Genomic DNA, 20351 nt, shown 5'->3' with positions numbered 1-20351 from the left:
TTAAAGGATCTGCTGCTAACATCTTAATGCCAGATACCATAGCTCACCTTCAAGAGTAAAGTGGAGTCCAATCCTCAATGGGCTGTTTTTGCAGCAAAAGGGGGAACAACACAATATTAGGAAATCAATATTAGTGGTCATAATATTATGCATGATCTGTGTATATGCATAAAATATACTATTTAATGGCAGGTCCCCTTCAGACAACTTTTTGCTGGCTAATAATGGTGGAAATGTTTGTTTCAAAAGCTAACCAAAGGATCTTGGTGCTTTGAGAGCGGTGGATCCAGCAGATCCTGATAAATAAGAGATAAAGCCATTTATATCAGATACTGCTGATAGAGTAGCCATTTTAAATGCAAACATATATTTATAGTGTTATTTGAGAGAAAGGCAGCATTATTTTACACGGTTATGGGCTTTATGTTTGACTCTAGGCATAAAGAGAACATCACACACATTGTGCTGAGATGAAACTATAATAAAATTCATTACAAATTTAAATGGCACCGAGTAATGTAATGTATTATTTATTATAATGACTCACTATTCTCTACTGAGGATGTGCTAGAAAAAGACTTTTTCTCACATGCACCTCTCACAGCGAGTTTTGACATGATATGTGTTAAGCCCACAGCACAGTTGCCCCTTGAATCCATTTGAGCATGGGTGTTTTTGTATTGGCACTTGTAGTAATCTCTAAAGACACATTTCTCCCAGTGAGTGGCTACATCGTTGTTTTATTTCCTTGGTGTATTTCAAGACAGAAAGACACATTTCCTTAATAAAAAAGCAGTGAGAAAAGGCTCCCAGTGGCAAAAGATGTATGAGTGAAATGACATTTCTAAACTGTGTTTGGTTTCAAAATAATGTGTACCGGGTGGATTTGATTGGTGTAAGTGTCACTGTGTGTGTTTGAGCACATTAGTCCAATAGTTATAAAAATGCTCTCAATATTACTGCAAGCAACAGGTCACAAGTATTAATAGTTCACACTTCGTCGGATATGAGAGTGGAGAAAATGTTAAGTTTTAAGACTACATCAACTGTATGACAAATGTTAAACCACAATTTTAATGTGTCAAATAAGACATTAACTTTGTCTGACTTTATTATATTAATATGTTTTGGGATTTTCACCTTCATTTTATCTTTGAAAGGAAGTCCTCATGAGGAAATCTGATCTGTGAGATGCATTTTCACTATCTGTGGTACACATATTTGCATCCTAATATTATATTTAATAACTAATATTCCTCAATACATTATAAAAAGCTTGACAATTTAATCTTTTGGTACTTGTTAAATATGTTTTACATAGTTGACCGACATATACTTTGCTACCACCTACTGACATAAAGAGGTAAGCTCACCTTGATATTTCTAAGTGATTAGATTAAAGGGATAGTTCATCCAAAAATGAAAATTATGTCATTTACTCACCCTCAAGTCCAAACCTGTATTAGTTTCTTTCTTCAGTTGAATACAAAAGAAGATATTTTATAGAATTTTGATAACCAGACAGCTGATGAACCCGTTGATTTGAAGTGTTTTTTTTCCTACTATGGAAGTCATTGCTATCGTCAACTGTGGCATTAAAACAGCAATGCTAATAATGAAGGGATGAATCAGTTTGAATAACGGATAGAAATCTTTTTTCTTATCTGGCACGGTGCATTTTTGCTCTTGAGAACTGCCTCAGAAAAGCATTTTTTACTGATTATTCATCCTTTAAAAATAGGCCTATTATTCAAATTTGTAATATATTTTTCAGTAGCCTATTTACATTAATGTGTAATTTAGGTCAAGCTAGACATTTATTATACATTTATACATGACTATTAGATTGTCATTTAGCATTTAGTGTAAAAATAGTGTGTGTGTGTGTGTGTGTGTGTGTGTGTGTGTGTGTGTGTGTGTGTGTGTGTGTGTGTGTGTGTGTGTGTGTGTGTGTGTGTGTGTGTGTGTGTGTGTGTGTGTGTGTGTGTGTGTGTGTGTGTGTGTGTGTGTGTGTGTGTGTGTGTGTGTGTTTGATATTTAATAATAATCTTTTGTGTGATTTTTTTCCATTGTCCCCCAAAGTTTCATAGGCTATCATGCTTAAGAGTGTCCATTTAAATCCAGTTCTCTCAGAAGAACAACAAACAAACAAACAAACAAACAAACAAAAAAACAAACAGGTAAATGCGATAAGCTGAGTGACAAAAAAAATATTTCACGTTACATTGTAGCTAAATAAAGTTGCTCGCTACTTTACATAAACAACTTGGATTGCATATTTAAAAAAGATTGGCTATGTACATTTATTTTGTAGTAATGGATTCAGTGCTGTAATGGACTTTATTATTTAAGATAATCTAACCTAAGCAATCAGTTTGTCAATGTGTTTTATTTGTTTTTTCGTCACTAAACGTGTAGCGCGATACAGTCAGCTCGTGCCTAGCCTGAAACCTGAAAAGTGTTTATTTTGTGATAATGGTCGTTTGAATGTATATTATCTTTTACATACATCTATCAAAAGGTCAATGAAATGGTAATAACACAGAGCCTCTTTTTGTGTGTGTGTGTGTGTGTGTGTGTGTGTGAATCGAGGTTTGCATTGTGTGGGAGGTGATTATTTGGCCATGAGCAGAAGGACACGCCCAAGGGGCGTTACCACAGCTCACACTAAATTACAGTGCGCACGGCACGTACCGTGTGTGCCAGAGGGAAGTATGACCGAGGAGTCCGTGTTGGAGTTTGACAGTGCAGACTGGACCTAGAAGAACTTACCATGACTTTGTCAAGGAATCCCTTTTGCACTTTTGTCCTTCTTGCTTTGTTGTTTTTTTCTTTAACAGTTATTCTCCAAAAATGGCACTTTGGTCTCCATGAGGACAAACCTTTTGGTGATGCTGCCCGCCCAGATGGTTTAACTCCAGAGCACGACAGATTGCTCCAACAACTTAAGGAAAGACAACAAGAACTTGAGCTCCTGGATATTACATTTGATGAATCATCAGAAGGGTTTAAGGATCTACGTGTATCCACAAATGGCACTGTCAATGGCAAAACTGATATTGGTTGTGAAGAACTTAGTGGCATGAAAGCTGTTGACTTTCTTGGTTCAGGTTACACTAAAACAGTGTTAAAAGCAAAGCTGCCACAAGGATTATTTGTGGCACTGAAATCCGTGAACCATCAAGGCACTGACATGAGATTGTGCATGGAAGATTTTCAAGATTCGCATGGCTGTCATGAGCTTGTTTCTTTCAAACTGAGGAAGGAGATTGTGTTATTGCAGAGACTACAGCACCCCAATATTGTAGAGGTAAGAAAATCTCTGTTATTATGCAATAACTTGGACTCACTTTCCAGGTTGTGCTGTTGTAATGTATTGTTTTAGATATGCGATAGTTTGAAGGATTAACGCACATTGCATTTTTCACCAGTTTATCCACTAAACTTTTTGTGTTGATTCCAGCTAAAAGGTCAATGTCAGGACAGCTCTCTGGTTGGTGGCATCACAGCAGTTCTGGAGCAGGGGATGCCACTTCAGATGATACAGCTCCTGCAGAGCCCCTGGGAAGAGCGCTTTCGGGTAAGAGCACCACCCCCCCAGGCCTCCTATGGAGTGTTAATCAGAGATTCCCCACCCACAGTCCCCCCACAGGGCATACCTGAGGTGGGGGTGGATGGAATTCTTCAGTTTGCATGGATTAACTGGAGCCCCATCTCCATACCAACTGAGCCTGATCAAATAGTACCGAGGGACAGATGTCTGTCTCAGATATCCATCCTTTTACTCTTTTTTACGCTGATAATTTCTCTGTACTTTTTGAGGGAGAGTGTGATACCAAGTTTCACGAGGCGAGAGAGTATTTTCTTTCACGTTCACTTGTACACAAGAAGCAGGTGCTGATACGCCGTGCCTTTGATTTTTGATAGGTTCTGATGATGACAAATGCGTTTAAGCTAAAGGGCTGTAATCGAGTGTCTCTTTGACATCCTTACCTTCTCTGAAATGTCTTAACACGTGGTCGAGGGTTATTCAAAAGGTGTTTGGTTTCATCACCTCTGTTTTTGAAGAGCTGTGGCTACGTTCTCTTATTCAAAGGTGACTTGATACCATTGCTATGCTCACCAGTGTTAAAACATTATGTAAGAAAGTAAGATATGATGAAGACTAGTCAACTACAGTTCATATTAACATATAGAAAGATCAACTTACTTTACTGATGCCCGAGGGAAATTCGAGTGTAAAACTACATCAATTGATAATGTGCAAAAATATCAATACTATCCACAATGCGAATATCATGTTGTTTAATTTTCCTTGTAAATATAAACAAACAAAACAAAATAAAATCTGCCAGTGTAGTGAGACAAAATACACTTGTATTAAAGAAACATTCTTTAAAAACAAGTTGGTATCACTTTATTTTACAGTCCTTTACCCCACGCACATACTATATACTTATTATGGTAATTACAATAACTGGGTAATGACTAAGTACTAAACCTGAACCCAGCCCTTAACCTAAGCTTAACTCATGCAGTTACCTTATATTACCCAGTACTTAGTTAAGTACACTGGAAATGCAAGTTACTGCATGCACTGTAAAATAACATAAAATAAAGTCAGAAAGACTGTAAAATCAGTATATAATACAATAAGATTTTATTATATAAAAGTATTTAATTATACAAAAAATATATAATTTAAATATATATACAAACTGACCAACATTCACAAGCGAATGTAAACAAAATCTAATCTAAAAAAACAATCTAAACAAAAATACTATAAAATTAGTGAATAATATTAAAAGTATATATCTATTTAAATGGGTTGTTCACCCAAAAAAGAAAATTTACGCACCCTCAATTCTTCTTTCAGACGAATACAACCAGAGTTATATAAAAAAAATGTAAACTTTATAATGGCAGTCCAAAATTTGAAGCCCAAAAAGGTGCATCCATCCATTATAAAAGTACTCCACACGGTTCCGGGCGGGTTAATAAAGGTCTTCTGAAGCGAAGTGGAGGGTTTTTGTAAGAGAAATACTCACTTATTTTTAATTTAAAATATTAATATTTAAATAATCGTGTCAGTTATGCTTTTTTTCGTAAGTTGAATATAGAAGGCGGTCTGGTGGTAGCTAGATTTTTTACCTTATAAAGTTTTAAATATATATTCTTTTTTTAAACAAAAATGCATCGCTTCAGGAGGCCTTTATTAACCCCTCAGAGCCGTTTGGACTTTTATAGTGGGTGGATGCAATTTTTCAGGCTTCAAATTATAACTTCTATTGTATTCGTCTGAAAGAAGAATGTCTAGTATGGATTGAGGGTGAGTAATTCATGGGGTAATTTAAATTTTTGGCTGAACTAACTCTTTAATAGTTTAATAGTATTTTTTTATTATTATACATAACATGTGTAATACATAACATGTGTAACATAAGAGCTCAGTTTTTGTAATTATTGTGTTTGCACTCAGGTCTGTCTTGGTTTAGTGCGGCTTCTTCAATATCTGACACACTCACCGCTGGGATCGTTGGCCCTGCTGGATTTCCAGCCTCGACAGTTTGTTATGGTGTCAGGAGAACTCAAGTTAACAGACTTGGATGATGCAAGTATTCAAGAACCAGCCTGTCAGGAGGACTCAGACTGCCTGCTGCAGTTTCCGCTCCGCAATTTCACCCTACGATGCTCCCCTTCTAGAATATGTGAAGGCTTGAATGAGATGAGGAACCTCTACAATGCCTACAGGTGAGTACTTCCCACATTCCATCTTTATTGTCTGAGGCGTATAATAAAAAAGATGTTGTACAAGAATCTGGTATGGTCGGTGCGGGGAGTTTCAGGACAGCTTATCCCTTCCTTTGCCTGTAATGATTAATTAACCACCCTGCTGAGTGTCAGGGCATCAGTTGTAGCATATTGATCTCGCAGCGTGACTTGCCACTGCCGTTCGTTCTCGAGTTTCGGATGAATTATATGAATTCATTATTTTCCTCTCCAGGTATTTTTTCACCTACCTGCTGCCCCATCAGGCTCCCCCACTGCTGAAACCTCTTATTCACCAAATAATGAACTCCACAGGTGAGTTTTGCGGTGAAATCCATCTTGATGAACTCAACTTGGCTACCACAGCAAAATGGCTGTATAATGAAAGCTCGTTTTTGTCACAGGGGATTTGAAGCAAAGCGTTAATGAAACCCTGGATGCCTTTGAAGAGGTTTTGCATACGTACAAATCTGGCATGCACCTGGAGAATTTGCCGCCATCGATAACAAGAGGTAATGAGTTGATTTTAGTGATGAATTATACTTCTTAACAGTTTTCAGCTCCCATTACATACATATTCAATCATTACAACCGAAAAAAGCATTCCAGATCTATGCAGAGCTCTCAGCGGGATGTGTCTCCGACTGCACCTTTAAGAAGATGTACTTTGGTCATAAAACATATGTAATTCAATCCATCTTCAAGGGCAAGTTTTGTACCCCATAAGACTCTCTCGCTCCCTCTATGTGAGCTTTAACACCCATAAATCAATCACATGGCCACAATAAACCTGCACAGAGGCATTAAAACAGCCAAGCGTTGTCAAAGAATCTTCAAATCGTATGTTCAAACGTGTTTACAACCACACTTTCCCCTGTGTTATGAGATTTTGGCTGAGCCACCGCTGCAGTATGCGCTTCTTTTGTTGTCCCCACATGTGCGCACACATTTAGTAACATGAGATTCTGCCACCTCTACTGTGAGAGGACTCTTTTCTCTTAAAGTCTCTGAACATGGTAATATTTTACAGATGGGTGTTACAACAGTGTTGAGTGTACCCTGGAATGGTTTTGATGCATTTTCTTTTCTCTTTATGCAGATTATGCTGTCCTGAAAGGAATGAGGAGTGTTGCAAATATGGAATACAGATGCAGGCTGTCGTACAACCAGCAGGGCTGCGTGCTGTCTGTGCACAGTGCCAGAGAGGCGGCGCTCATCTGCAGTTCTCATCCACAGTGCACAAGCTTCTCTCTCAGCGGTGAAAGAACTTGGACCGGTCAGTGTTTGCTTTGGATTATTAGGGTACACTTACATCATTTGCTGTTTTAAGTAGCTTTTACGGTACAATCAAATTTTGTTCTTTCGTGCAACAAAAAGTGACTTAACAACATAATTTCTCAACCCAAAGAGTCTTTTTTCTTTGTTTAAAATAAATTTAAAACATGTGTAACTCAAAACAGATCCCAATCTTAGTATATATATATATTTTAAGTCTTTAAAACAGGTATTTTTAAAGTATACTTTATCAGTGTTTTTCTTTAGAAAACTTTAACTTCACTGCATTCCAAATTATAATATATAATGCCATACTTCATTTCATAAATAAAAGTTGTTGTTTTCTTACCTTTAATATTTAATTACATAAAAAATTATGTAATTAAGTATTGAATGATTTTCAATATGAAATGTATTGCAGTAAAAGTACAATATTATGTTTTGTAACGTTGTGCAAAAAGTTTTCCAAAGAAGAACACTGATAAAGTACATATACTTCAAAAACAAAATTACTTGTAAAGTAAAAATACTCCAATACTGTCCGCTTACAAGATTGTGTATTTTTTAATAGTTTAATATTTTTCTTAGCCCATTGGCAATCCTGTTCTCATTTTATGAATAAACTTCAATAATTTTCTTTAACTATAATATAATGTAATGTTGTTATAATCATTACCGATTTTTGGTAATTTACTTCTTTTAAAAACAACAAAATTTATTACATTTATAGATAATTGTTTTTAGATAATGTATCTTGAATTTAGTTAGCAATTAATTAAATAATCTACAAATCTACACTCTAAAAAATGCTGGGTTAAAAACAACCCAAGTTGGGTTGAAAATGCACCGACCCAACAATTGAGTTCTTTTAACCCAATGGTTGAGTTGTTTTAACCCAGTGGTTGAGTTGTTTTAACCCAGTGGTTGGGTTAAATGTTGCTTAAGACAACCCAATTGCTGGGTAAGAACAACTCAACCATTGGGTTAAAACAACCCAATTGTTGGGTCGGTGCATTTTCAACCCAACTTGGGTTGTTTTTAACCCAGCATTTTTTAGAGTGTAATTAAAAAATCTAAATGAAAAGCATAATCCTTACAAGATTTTGTTACATTTATGCTTTAAATAATGACAACAATCACAATTGAAATGTGAAAAATAAACTTCATTATTATTTTTTTTAATCTCATACATTTTCTTCTTAAAGTAAACCAAAAATAATGATTAAGAGAATGATTTTTGAAGAATGTGTTTTATAAGGAAAATGGTAGCAATAAATCCTCAGAACTGTCTCACTTTTGGAAAAACACAGCTTAAAAACCTCTGAAACATCAAATAAATATCTATTGGTGGATATACCGATGAGCAAGCCTTCAATAAAGCGGTGACTACCTCTGATCAGTATTATAAATCATCTGAAACATGACTGTTGTGTCTGTTTGGAACAGACTGTGTCTAACCCAAGGGCTCTCTTTGCCTTTACTTGTCTGCAGGTCGACTTCTTGCCGCTTTTAGAAGCGGCTTCAGCCATCTGGTTCCAGATGTGAACTCAGCAGTGTACATGAGGAGGGTTAAAGCCTCGGGAGCAGTGCTTTGAGAAGGAGAAAGCCAGAGGAACTGGGGGGAGGGGAATTTGAGACAAACGAATGTGTTATATTTATAGGCATCTTATTCAATGGCTGTTTGATCTTCCTGCCAATCCTGCACGCTGCCAAGGAGCATTTAAAAGGATTTCCCTTCAGGTATAATTAACCTGAAGGAGAAAAAAAATACAGCCTTCTAGCTTTTCCTCCTGTCCTACGTTCACATGGCCTGGTCCACTGGAAGGACATTGAGCCTATTTTACACTGGCTAATGCCTGCAGGAGGAAAAAGAAAACAAGCTCTTTCACAGATTTACTTTGATGTTAATGAGGCCAGAAGTTTGCAGCGTTTTGCTGGATGCCAGTGTGTGCCGAGAACCGAGTCAATAGGCGGAAAAGTGCTGAAGCCACAAAAGTGCAGGAATTTTAGTGGGAGCCATTGTCCTTTTCTCATCCCATGGGTGTGTCCATTATCTTGTTCTTTCAGAGAAAGAGATATTAATGTTATTTGTGTTGATATGTTCATTCTACTTTCTGTTTTATTTTATTCTTTTTTTAATAGAAACTAAGTAAAAAAAATTTTTTTTCACAGTTTGACTTTGTGTTTCCTTATTATAAGGACAGTTCAGATTTTCCAATTACATTAACAGAAACCTTGGCTTTTTACCATAACTACAGCATTGCATTACCATATTAATGTTATCAGTGCTTTCGGTTAATTCACTTTTCAGGTGTGAAATCAACTGTCGGCCTTTCCATTCTCCTCTGCTTGCGTTTTTAGCAACCATTTCTGAGGAGACCTCCAAGCGCAAAGTTTACACAAAACCTTTCCACCGCATGCCAATAAATCACTTGTAGGGTCATTATAGTTTAATTGTTACATGTAAATGCAGCTTGTTTGGGCCCCCTTTCTCATGGAGAAGCCCAAAAACAAAAGAGCATTAGGAACAATTAAAGTAAATCTGCTGTTAGCACACGAATGGGGATGCCATCTGCCCTAGTTAGGGGTTTCCATTCATGACTACATAGATATGCACAGATAAGCCCAGCTATGGTTTCAGGGTCAGGGAATGTTTAGGTGGGAGCCATTGTCCCTCTTGCATTCCCCTTGTGCTCCTGGGGTCTGGCCACTGATAAGATCCTATGCAATTATTTTACATTATCTGAAACACTTGCCATGAGAATGACTTAATGTAGAGTAAATCAGTGATGGAATTATCCAAAGATTTACTCATCATGCAAACTGTTGATGAAGTGTTTTAAGGGTCGATGACATGATGCTAATTTTTTTTTTTTGGATTTAATAATTGAATCGGAAATACAATAAATATATGACTTGAATACACCTCTTTTATGATAAGCAAATATTAATTTAATTTTATATTTTTGAGGATATAAACAATATCAGCGTGATAATGCTGTCCTGATTTGTTTGTGCACAGCTCTTAAGTTCCCTCCACAGCATTTTAATCTGGTTGACGTCTGGTCGTTGACTGGGCCAATGCAACACCTTGATTCTTTTTTTCCCCATCCATTCTTTTGGAGATTTGTTGGTGTGCTTGTGTCCAGTTGCATGACCCAATTTTTGGCCAATAGCTTTAGCCTCACATTTGACTCTAGAATACTTTGGTATACAGAGGAGTTCATGGTCGAGGTTAAGGTGCCATGGTCCTGTGGCTGCAAATCAAGCCCTAATCATCCCCCCTCCACAATCGTGCTAGACTGTTGGTATGAGGTGTTTGTGCTGATATGCTGTGTTTGGTTTTGCGTTTGGCAAAACATCTCCAATTTAGTCTCGTCTGTCCAAAGGACATTGTTTCAGAAGTCTTGTGGTTTGTTCAGATGCAGCTTTGCAAACCTAAGCCGTGCTGCCATGTTCTTAATTGTCACAATTCACCAGTGTGAGTGCCTGTGATCACCACCAAAGGGCACTCCAACCTGAACTGCCATCCTATCATAGACTACATTACCCATTATCTTTTATCCGGACTCATTAGCACTCACTATTTACACGTCTCATCACCTCTATATATCATGCATATATATCATTTTCATTCTGCATCCCAATTCGCCTAATTATACTACGTCCTAAAAGTATGTACTCTTTTTATGAAGAAAAAGTATATAGCCTACTTTTGGTCACTCAAACCCCTTTATCTAAACTTTTCTTCTTAACCGTCGGACTCGCACATCCGTCATGTTTGTAGTTTTTTAATGTTTTTTATCCGAGTTTGTAGTTCTAATCAAATCCTTGTCCAACTCGCAATGGATTGTGGGCAATATCAGCCGTTAAAGTGCTTTTTGATCCGTACTTTGAATTCTGACCGGAAAAAGTAAACCATCCGGGTATCTTTGGAATACTCTTTTCAACATACTACGATTTGGGACATCCTAATTCTATTTTCGAAAACTATTTAGTATGGATAGTATGCGAATTGGGACGCAGGGAGAGTCATTCATTGCGAAGTCCTGTTTAGTGTCACAACTGCATTTCTGAGCATTTCCCTGATTTCATGTTTTTTGGTCTTGGATTTCTTGCCTCTTCCGTGGATTACCTACCCTTCTGCCTGTCCCTTATGTTTTGGTTGCTTTATTGGGCTGATTACCTGTTATGACCTCCTGCCTGTTTTTGGACTACGTTTGTGGATTACCCTTTCATTTAATAAATGCTGCATTTGGATCTCCTACCTTCTGTTTCGGAGCAGTTGCGTTACATTAATAGAGAGAAGAGAATTTCTCCTGATAACCCTTCTAATCATGTCTTTTTCTAATTGTACTATCATGAACTTTAAATTGAACATACTAACTGAGGCCAGTCGGAGATGTAGCTTTTGTTTTTTTTGCAGTTTCTCTGAGCATTGCATGGTCTGAGCTTGGGGTAAATTTCCTGGGACATCCACTCTTGGGAAGACTGGCTTGTTTCCTCTTGTGAATAATCTTCTGTAGAATAATGGTCTTTAAATAGTTAGGAAATGGCCTGTCACCATTCCCAGATTGATGGGCAGCAACGACTGCTTCTCTAAGATCATTGCTGATGGCTTTCCTCCTTGGCATTGTGTTAACACACACCTGAATGCTCCAGACCAGCAAACTGCCAAGACTTCTGCTTGTATAGAGTTGGTCATGCTTCCTGATGATCAGTTAATAAAGACATTTGATTAGCAGTGCCTGACCGCTACCTCTTAACACTTAGTTTGTCACACATGGCTTCTCCATTCGGCCTAGTTTTTGTGAAATAAATAACGACGGATTTAATAGTCATGCATTGTTGTTCATCCAAGGTTGTGTTTACCTAATGTTAAGACCTGCCAAGCCAAGCAGGTACATTTTTTTTGTATTATGTCCTGCATAAAAGCATAGAATAGGGTGTCCTTTCTTTTTCACATGACTGCATATATTCACATTAACAGTTTTTCAGTACCATATATGAAAACAACATGAATACAAATAGTATATTTCGAAGAACTTTTTAAGAAGATTTTTAAGAGATTTCATTTCTTCATCGTGGTCACTGTTATTTGTCAGTACCCTTACAGTGAAGCCACTATGCTAATTACATGGCTCTCAGAGTTTTTTTTAAAGTACAAACATTTTTTAAAAATACAATGATCATCAAATGGGGTTTGCAACCTTTAACCCACAATTAAATTTCTGGATTCTGCTGTGTTTTTCTTGGCTTGTGCACTGACATGGTAATGGCAGACATGACTTGTAGCTGTTTTTGGCCAAACTCACAAAACCATGCATCACAGCACACAGATGGAAACACTACAGTGTCTAAAACACACTCTAGGCTTTTTGAAAAGCACTACATATGTTTTACAATGTCAAGAATGAAAGAACATGTTGGCAACTTGTGGCTATTTTCTCTTTTTTCTTTCTTTATTTGTGTTGGCTCTTGAATCGCAGTCTGAATCACAGTTGCATCGCCCACACCACAGCATACGCTACGAAAAGTACAGTACATTTCTGTTGTTAGTTTTTAGTGTAAAGATACGTATAGATTCCTGTCGCCCTTAACTCCCAGTTTCTCATAGTGGGGCTCTATGCTGCTGTGGTTTTAACTGACAGCTGGGCAGTTGTGTGGCATTGAAGTGGATTGTTGTAGCGCCCTGCTCTTTCCCTGCCATTTTGTTTCTTTAGTTTCCTGTTTCACTAAACTTATTTCTATCACTCTTATTCATGAACTCCATCTGGAAATAATATGAAGCCCAAAAGCAAGCCAGATCTTGTGGCTTAGAAATATGTTGCATTTGTGTTTGTAAAGCCGTGCGGAACTTCAAGAGATTTCTGTGAAGGATTCAGTTCTCTCCTCCGACTGGTGTGTAGATTGACTCTGCTAATACAGGATAAGCTTCTGTAGTCCCAGTTTTGAGAGCAAAATCAAAGTCCTTTTAAAGCAGTTCACTTGGTCATTTTGGTTATGCCTCCGGGCAGCTATTTTTTATGTAGGCAGGCATGCAGCTCCATACTTGAACGAGGAAAGATTTGTCAAGACCATGTTTCAATAACATTTGAATCTGAATAAGCAAAACAAATCTGTTTTGTTCGTACTGTACAGTTCTGTACAGTACAGTCAAAGAACAGTCAGAACAAACACAATTGTATGGTTTTCTAAAATGGGACTTTTATTTTGAAAGGAGTGCGTGAACGCTGTAAAGAAGAGTGAGGAAAAGGCCTGATTAAGGGCTTTACAACTTTATTGTATGAACAAAGCTAGTTTGGGCCTGCTATATGTTTATTTATCAGTATTAGTCATAGTCTTACAATTTATTTGTATGTTAAGTACACTGTAAAATCTATTTCGTTTGACTTTAAAAATAATGTTATGTTGTAGGCTGGCAAATGCTTAGTTTGGTATAGTTCACTACACAAGAACTCTAGAAACTAAAAAAGACCTCTGCAAAGGATGGGCCAACTCCATATTAAACCCTACGGATTAAGAATGGAATGTCCTTAAAGTTTGTTAATGAAAAGGCAGGCATCCTAAAACCTTTGACAATATAGTGTGTATATATACAGTATATACACCGATCAGGCATAACATAATGACCACCGACAGGTGAAGTGAATAAAACTGATTATCTCTTCATCACGGCACCTGTTAGTGAGTGGGATATATTAGGCAGCATGCGAACATTTTGTCCTCAAAATTGATGTGTTAGAACCAGGAAAAATGGGAAAAAAATATTTTTGCCGACCATACACCCTTTCATGGAAACGGTATTCCCTGGTGGCTGTGGCCTCTTTCAGAAGGATAATGCACCCTGCCACAAAGCAAAAAATAGTTCATGAATGGTTTGAGGAGCATAACAACAAATCTGAAGTGTTGACTTGTTGATCTCAATCCAATCAAGCATCTGTGGGATGTGCTGAACAAACAATTCCTATTCATGGAGGCCCCCAACTTACAGGACTTAAAGGATCTGCTACTAACATATTTTACCACAACACACCTTTAAGGTTCTTATATGATTAAGAATTATATATTTGTAAGAATTAGGTAAAATTTCTATCAAACAAAAATTGGGTCATGGCTTATAATTAATGACCATGGCCAAATTTGGGTCCTATGGCCAAAAGTGTTAAGAACCACTGATTTAGCCTACACACTTGCGAAAAGAAGTGTGCTTAGTTGTATTGAATGTGTACATGAGTACATCATATCTTAGAAGTATATATTTAAAAAAAAAAAAACTACTTGAAAATAATAAAATAGAAATAAATGGCCACTTAACGGAGTACTTTCATGACTGTTCTTAAGTTTTTACTATTTTAAATCATAATATGCTTTTGTTGTTAAGTACGCTTTTTTAATGTGAGTAACATTAAACATAAGTAAAGTAGCCTACTTGATTTAAATATGTAGTGTATTATTCTAAATTACATTTCAAGTAAATATATTTAAATGTTCTAAATTGCAACTTCATCATTACGAATGTGTAATTACAAATATATTTGAATACACTAAATACAAGATTTAATACAAATGACATTACATTTTAATTTAGCATGCTTGTCAGTACATTCAAAGACAATAGAAGTAATGATGAAGTTAAACGTCAAAATATGCAATTTAACTTTATATTAATTAAATACATTGAATTAATATATTTTCATTTAATAGCAAATAACATGCAGTTTAATGTCCAAGGACTCTGCATTCAGGTTGCACTTAAGTATATTGTAAGTATTAGTTTCACAATAAGTAATCAAAAAGTATACTAAATTGTACATATTTTTCATGAGGCATGCAACAACAACAAAAAAATTCGATCTGTTTCCCCAAAGAGATTCAACCCAACAGATGAAAGGACACAAGAGATTATCTCATCTGAAGTTCATATTGTTGTGAAAGCATTCACTGACTACAATGAATTAAATCTTTACCAGTGTTAACCCTCTCTCATTCTTTTTGTTTACACCCTCAAGTTTAATATTTATGCATTTCAATACTTGTACTCCCACTTGAAGCGCTAAATGTGCTTTGTGTTTGAAGCTCACGCCCCCTCCTCCTCCCTGTCCTCCTTAAATGCCTTTAAGTCGTACCACAGTTAAGGGTCATCCATCATAGTGGGTCCACCAGGTCTCCTTTCCACTGTTGTGGACTGACACAGCTTCTGTAAATCATTCTCGTTCTGGCTGGCCTGAGCGCTCGGGGCTAGAGATGCCGACAGAGAGCTGGAGGCTCTGGTTCTGCTGCTAGCCCAGCTGGTAGAGAAATCAAAGCTTGGAAGCCTTTTGTTTTTAAAGGCCTTCTAACCTTATGTCTGTTTGACAGTTACTCAGGGGACGTAGAGCATACTTAATGTCTTTGACATCAACATAGTTTATTATCCATATATCTGAGAAAAATATACCTAACAATAATATATACATTTTATCTATCATATTTACTAATAACACTATTCATTATTTATATTTATTATAAATATTTATATGATATATTGAAATATGAAATATTATTTATTTATTATTGGCACTTGTGTTTTTTCTTCATGAAATGTAACTTTTGAAGTTCAATAGCAGCTCTGACAGAGTAAACATTTATATCAATAAACCATTTGAATAAAAAGTTCCAACCAAATAAAAATGTTTTAAAAGGTATTAATATTACATTAAAGATAAAAGATTATTTTTAATGAAATGTTTTAATAAAGATTAATAAAGTCTTAAATATTTAAATAGCGGCTATGACCAAATAAAAAGTAATTTATTTATTAATTATTATTCAATTATTTATTAAATAATTATTTTAATTATTTATTAAAGATAAATACAGATTCATCTGACGTACGGTTTAATAGTAGCTAATAAAATGTTTCAATAAAGATTACCAGTTTTAACAGAATCCTTCAAAACATTCAGTATCAGCATGACAAAATAAAGGATAATTTTAATACATTTATTTGAATTCATATTTATATCAAGTTACTCCAGATGTTCCAGCTCTACATTATCATCACTGATTAACATCTATCAAATCAAACACAAGACCTGCGGTATGTTTCCTTTGACTGTAACAGAGTCCAGAAATCATGGGTTGTTTATTCAATAGTCTTATCATTACAGTTTGCATAAAACTTTCAGACACAGACACAATGTGTTACGTCTATACTGTAATTAGCAGATTGCCCCAATATCCATAAAACAGTTAAGGAACCAGTCAGAAGACTGTTAAATTTGACACCATTAGGAGTTCATTAGTCAGCATTGTTACAATAGAACCAGTGCATTTCTTTCAGGAATATTAATGAAATGTAAATCCCAGCCAAATGGACTAATGAGACAATGAACTGGCTTTCTGTCATTCCTGTCAGGGAGGTTAAGGCTTAAGGCTCGGCTGAGGTGAAATATCCACCATTACATCAAATATGTAAAGACATGTAATCTTTTGTGTTGTAAAGATTGTCATGTGTACAAGGGCCTCTTTAACCACTATTTAGCGTGACTCAAGACTTTTTACGATCAATTTGTGATAATGGGCACCAATTTTGTGTGTTTCAGGAGTACATTAGAGCAGTAAAAGTAATTTTCAGTGATTACTCTGAGAAAACAAGCTGGACTGATCCAAACTCTGAGAGGCTGGAGGGGTTGGAGTTGGAGGTGGGGGTTGAGGTTGGGTGAAGTTACGTTTGGAGAGAGTGAGCCCCCCATGCTCTTTTGCAAATAAAGATTCAGCCATGTGGAGGTTTCAAAGGGTCTACAGAAGTCCAGCAGAGAATGGGGACTGAGCCAAAGACCACTGATTCAGAGTCATGTAAAAGACTTTCTCATGTAGGTTCCTGACAATATCCACAGCTTTTAGGCTGACATCTCTAAAAATCCCAGAGGAAACCTTCCATGGTATTGCTGATGGGGACCTCCAGTGTTTTCAGAGAGATTCCCCTTAAGCAAACACATTTTGAAAGTCAAACACTGGCCTAGTTCACTGTACTCTCTCAAATGCAAAAAAAAATAAAAAAATAAAAATAAAAACGTGATGATCAGAGGCAAATCAAAAAACATCAAAAGACCCGTTAAAAGATTATAACTCAATCTTCATTATGTCAAATAATCCAGTGATTTATAACCAATATACAGCAGGGAGGACTTAAGAAGGTTCCAAGAAGTACTTGGAAAAATGATTCCATTTTGATTGTGCTTTTTGAAACCTAAAAACAGAAGAAGAAAAAACAATAGTCTTTTTGAAAGGAGAGAAATATATGCAATGTGTACAAGTTCAGTCAGTTTTTACGCACAGAATTGCAATACGTTTAATTAACATTAATGTTAACGCTAACTGATGTCAAGAATAGGCTAATCGTAAATGAAAGGAACACATTTTCTGAAAATGATTAATAAAGTGTGTTGATACGGTGGTTCATACGACTAAAACGGCTGGGAAACACTTAATTAATTCCCTTTTTGCATTTCAGAATATTCTATTAGTTCTCTTGAATATAGTTGATTTTAAGTGTAACGTGTTTTCCATAGATCTGGAAACAACCAAATAAAGAGCTCTCAAATCTAACTATTCTACAACAGTGCCACCTGGCGGTGTGCTTTCGAACCGTCCCCACACAGCCACCGTATGAACGCGTTATCAAAATCCTTTCTTTCTTTCTTTCTTTCTTTCTTTCTTTCTTTCTTTCTTTCTTTCTTTCTTTCTTTCTTTCTTTCTTTCTTTCTTTCTTTTTCGCAAATGACCACAATTTTATTGGAATAACATTGGCTTAGTAACGTTTCATTATTGGTCCCTAGCCTAGTCATTTTGACCAAGAAACACATTTTGATTTTTATGTAATAACAACAACAACAACAACAATAGGTAATAATAATATTTTTTTCTTAATTTGCTAAAATAAAAAATAGCCTACCATTGGCCCATATGAACCAAATTCTTAATAGCCTAAACCAATTTGTCGAAATACATCTTCTCTGTAAAACTCTTTCTGTAAAACATTAAATAGCCTAAGTTCAGGTAGGCTAGTAGTCGAGACACCATTTGCAAATATCAGGCACTCTTTTTGCAAATCTCTAAACACATTATCATTCGCTAAAACACATTTTGCACGTGATGCATTTATGTTTATAAACGTTACCAACACCGTCCGACAGCAGTGTCGGCCCAATGGGCCCATGTGGATTCCACCCGTACCGGATGAGGGTGAGGAGGAAGAGGAAGAGGTGATGGACAAGGAGGAAGAGGATGAGGACGAGTAAAATCAAGGTGAGGACAGTGTTGTCAAGGCTGGAGCTGGCACACCAGAGGGGTTTCCCTTTGCCTGGCAAGAGACGACATTGCCTGTGATGTGGACAAAGTCCTCAGCCAGATCCAACATGAAGACATTAATGCTGAGGCAGAATCTGAAGCTCTCATTTATCTCGATTTTGCGGTTGCACAACACTTTTGAGTCACCCGCTTCGAATGTTATCACTCGATTGAATGGGCGTTATTAGAGTTTTTGAACCTTTTTGGCTTTTATTGTTTGACTACTGTATTTTTACAGTATGCAAGTGCAGAATATACAGACATCCAGTACTAGTCCGTACAATAGTATAGTTGCAGTGCATATACAGTATGTATCTGTAATTTGTGATTATTACACTATTTTACAGGCTAATTGAATTTTTTTTTTGTCTTAACATTTTTACCACATGCTTTGCATTCTGTGTTCTCCATTTTTTAATGTATTGCTTAATAAACGATGTGTAGTTTTTATAATATTGACGCTCTCTGTGAAAGATCTGAAAGCATTGTTTGATTTTGAGATATTCAGATGTTCTCTGTATGTAGTTTGAAGATTTGGTTTTGTGTTTAAGGTTTTGAGAAAGTGGGTGATTTAGAAAAACTGTAGTGATGATTATAAAGTAAATACAGAAATTCGATAATGGAAAAAAATAGAATATAAAAAATATATAAATAGTTATAAAATATTAGAACATACAAACATTTTTCTAACTAAGGTGAATATTTTTATGTACTGAAGTAAACAAAGGAAAGTGTCATTCAACCTAATAATAACAAAAACAATATAACCAATAAAATATCCCCTTTTAACAGCATTGTTTAAAAAAATAATAATAATTGGAATTGAAAATTTTCTAGTGACTGATCACATCTAATTTTTTCAGTTGGCTGAATTGAAATTCTGTGAATTGATACATTTTTCAGTTTGGCTGAATTGATTTTCTGTGAATTGATGCAATTTAATTTTCAATTAGACCAACTGAAAAATTTAGATGTGATCAATCACTAGAAAATTTTCAATTGGAGACATTTTTATTTTATTTTTTATTTTTATTTACAGTGATTTACTTTATGGTAACCTAATGACATTGATACAACACTACAGACATTACACAAACAATTTCATTTTGTCTTTGAGTATTTTTTTGAACAAGAAATTGAACTTCAAATTGCTGTTCCTCATTTGTAGCCACTGTTAAATTTAGAATCGAATGGGTTCAGCTGGCTTCAAAATAGCGACAGGACAGCATTTGTATCCTGGAAAGGAGTCTCTCAGTGTAGCTCTAGCAGGCCCGGTTAGATTAGATGGATTGCCTCCAGAGGGAAGAGGGAGGGTGTAAACATATTTATCGTCCAATAGTGGCCGGGGCCACGAGTGCTTGATATGCATTCTTTGCATCCCATGGTTCTCAGCAGGACAGAAGCAGAGAGACCTGATGGTGTACGCAATCTCAAAGAGCTGTTTGTTTCATCGTCAGAGTTCTGTGTTGGACACTATCCATTCAGAGAAAGTTTTCCACTTTACTCCATAATGTCAGACTGTGAGGGGCTTCCAATGGGTGAGTATCCATCATCAGGGAATTCTGGATTTATCCTGTGTTTGGCATGACTCCACGCTGACAACTCATCCCGCAAATATGTTCTCATATTCTGCTTGATGAGAGTGCAAAGGTTTTAGCTATATATGGCTGCTCTCAGACTGACTGTCTCTATCATAGGACACGATTGGAGAGACTATCGTTTTACCAGTGTACTTCAGTTCTATGTGTGTCTCTGTTGCAAAGTATGTGTTATAGTCTCCACAAATAATTTATCTGTATCATGCATCACAGCTGAACACCATTGCAGCTGTTATTTATAACTGCTTCCCTCATGGGTGTCTTTACGGCAGTACATTTATAACACATAAACATAATCCACACTTGAAAGGATCGTTTCCCTCACATAAAGGAAAGTCTAGGAAAATCAGAATGTTGGCTGGCTGTCTGCAC

At 36.2% G+C, this 20351-nt stretch overlaps 2 protein-coding genes across 6 annotated transcripts in view; both read left to right on the top strand.

Annotated features, from left to right (window-relative positions):
* The first annotated feature begins 2722 nt into the window (after positions 1-2722).
* On the top strand, positions 2723-8814 carry pkdccb (protein kinase domain containing, cytoplasmic b). Its single transcript, XM_067454548.1, has 7 exons — positions 2723-3310; positions 3464-3580; positions 5483-5754; positions 6008-6087; positions 6177-6284; positions 6872-7048; positions 8539-8814. The coding sequence occupies exons 1-7, from the start codon at positions 2774-2776 to the stop codon at positions 8640-8642; spliced, it is 1395 nt and encodes a 464-aa protein (XP_067310649.1). The 5' UTR covers positions 2723-2773; the 3' UTR covers positions 8643-8814.
* Positions 8815-19747: 10933 nt separating this feature from the next.
* The window catches only part of eml1 (EMAP like 1), a 66008-nt gene continuing 65404 nt past the window's right edge, over positions 19748-20351 (top strand). For all 5 annotated transcript variants that reach the window (XM_067455248.1, XM_067455247.1, XM_067455246.1 and 2 more), the window contains exon 1: positions 19748-19919. In XM_067455248.1, the coding sequence (XP_067311349.1) occupies positions 19763-19919 (157 nt within the window). In that variant the 5' untranslated portion in view covers positions 19748-19762. The remainder of the gene's footprint in view (positions 19920-20351) is intronic.

Source organism: Pseudorasbora parva, chromosome 10, assembly GCF_024679245.1.
Source record: "Pseudorasbora parva isolate DD20220531a chromosome 10, ASM2467924v1, whole genome shotgun sequence".
Lineage (NCBI taxonomy): Eukaryota > Metazoa > Chordata > Actinopteri > Cypriniformes > Gobionidae > Pseudorasbora > Pseudorasbora parva.
Note: the sequence above shows the minus strand (reverse complement) of the source record. Positions and strands in the feature narration are given on the sequence as shown.

What these genes read in the sequence shown, in the direction of transcription:
- pkdccb (XM_067454548.1), top strand. Translation starts at nt 2,774, where the DNA reads ATGACTTTGTCAAGGAATCCCTTTTGCACTTTTGTCCTTCTTGCTTTG. An exon ending in GCCGCCATCGATAACAAGAG is followed by an intron (nt 6,285 to 6,871) that starts GTAATGAGTTGA and finishes CTCTTTATGCAG; the next exon opens with ATTATGCTGTCCTGAAAGGA. An exon ending in CGGTGAAAGAACTTGGACCG is followed by an intron (nt 7,049 to 8,538) that starts GTCAGTGTTTGC and finishes ACTTGTCTGCAG; the next exon opens with GTCGACTTCTTGCCGCTTTT.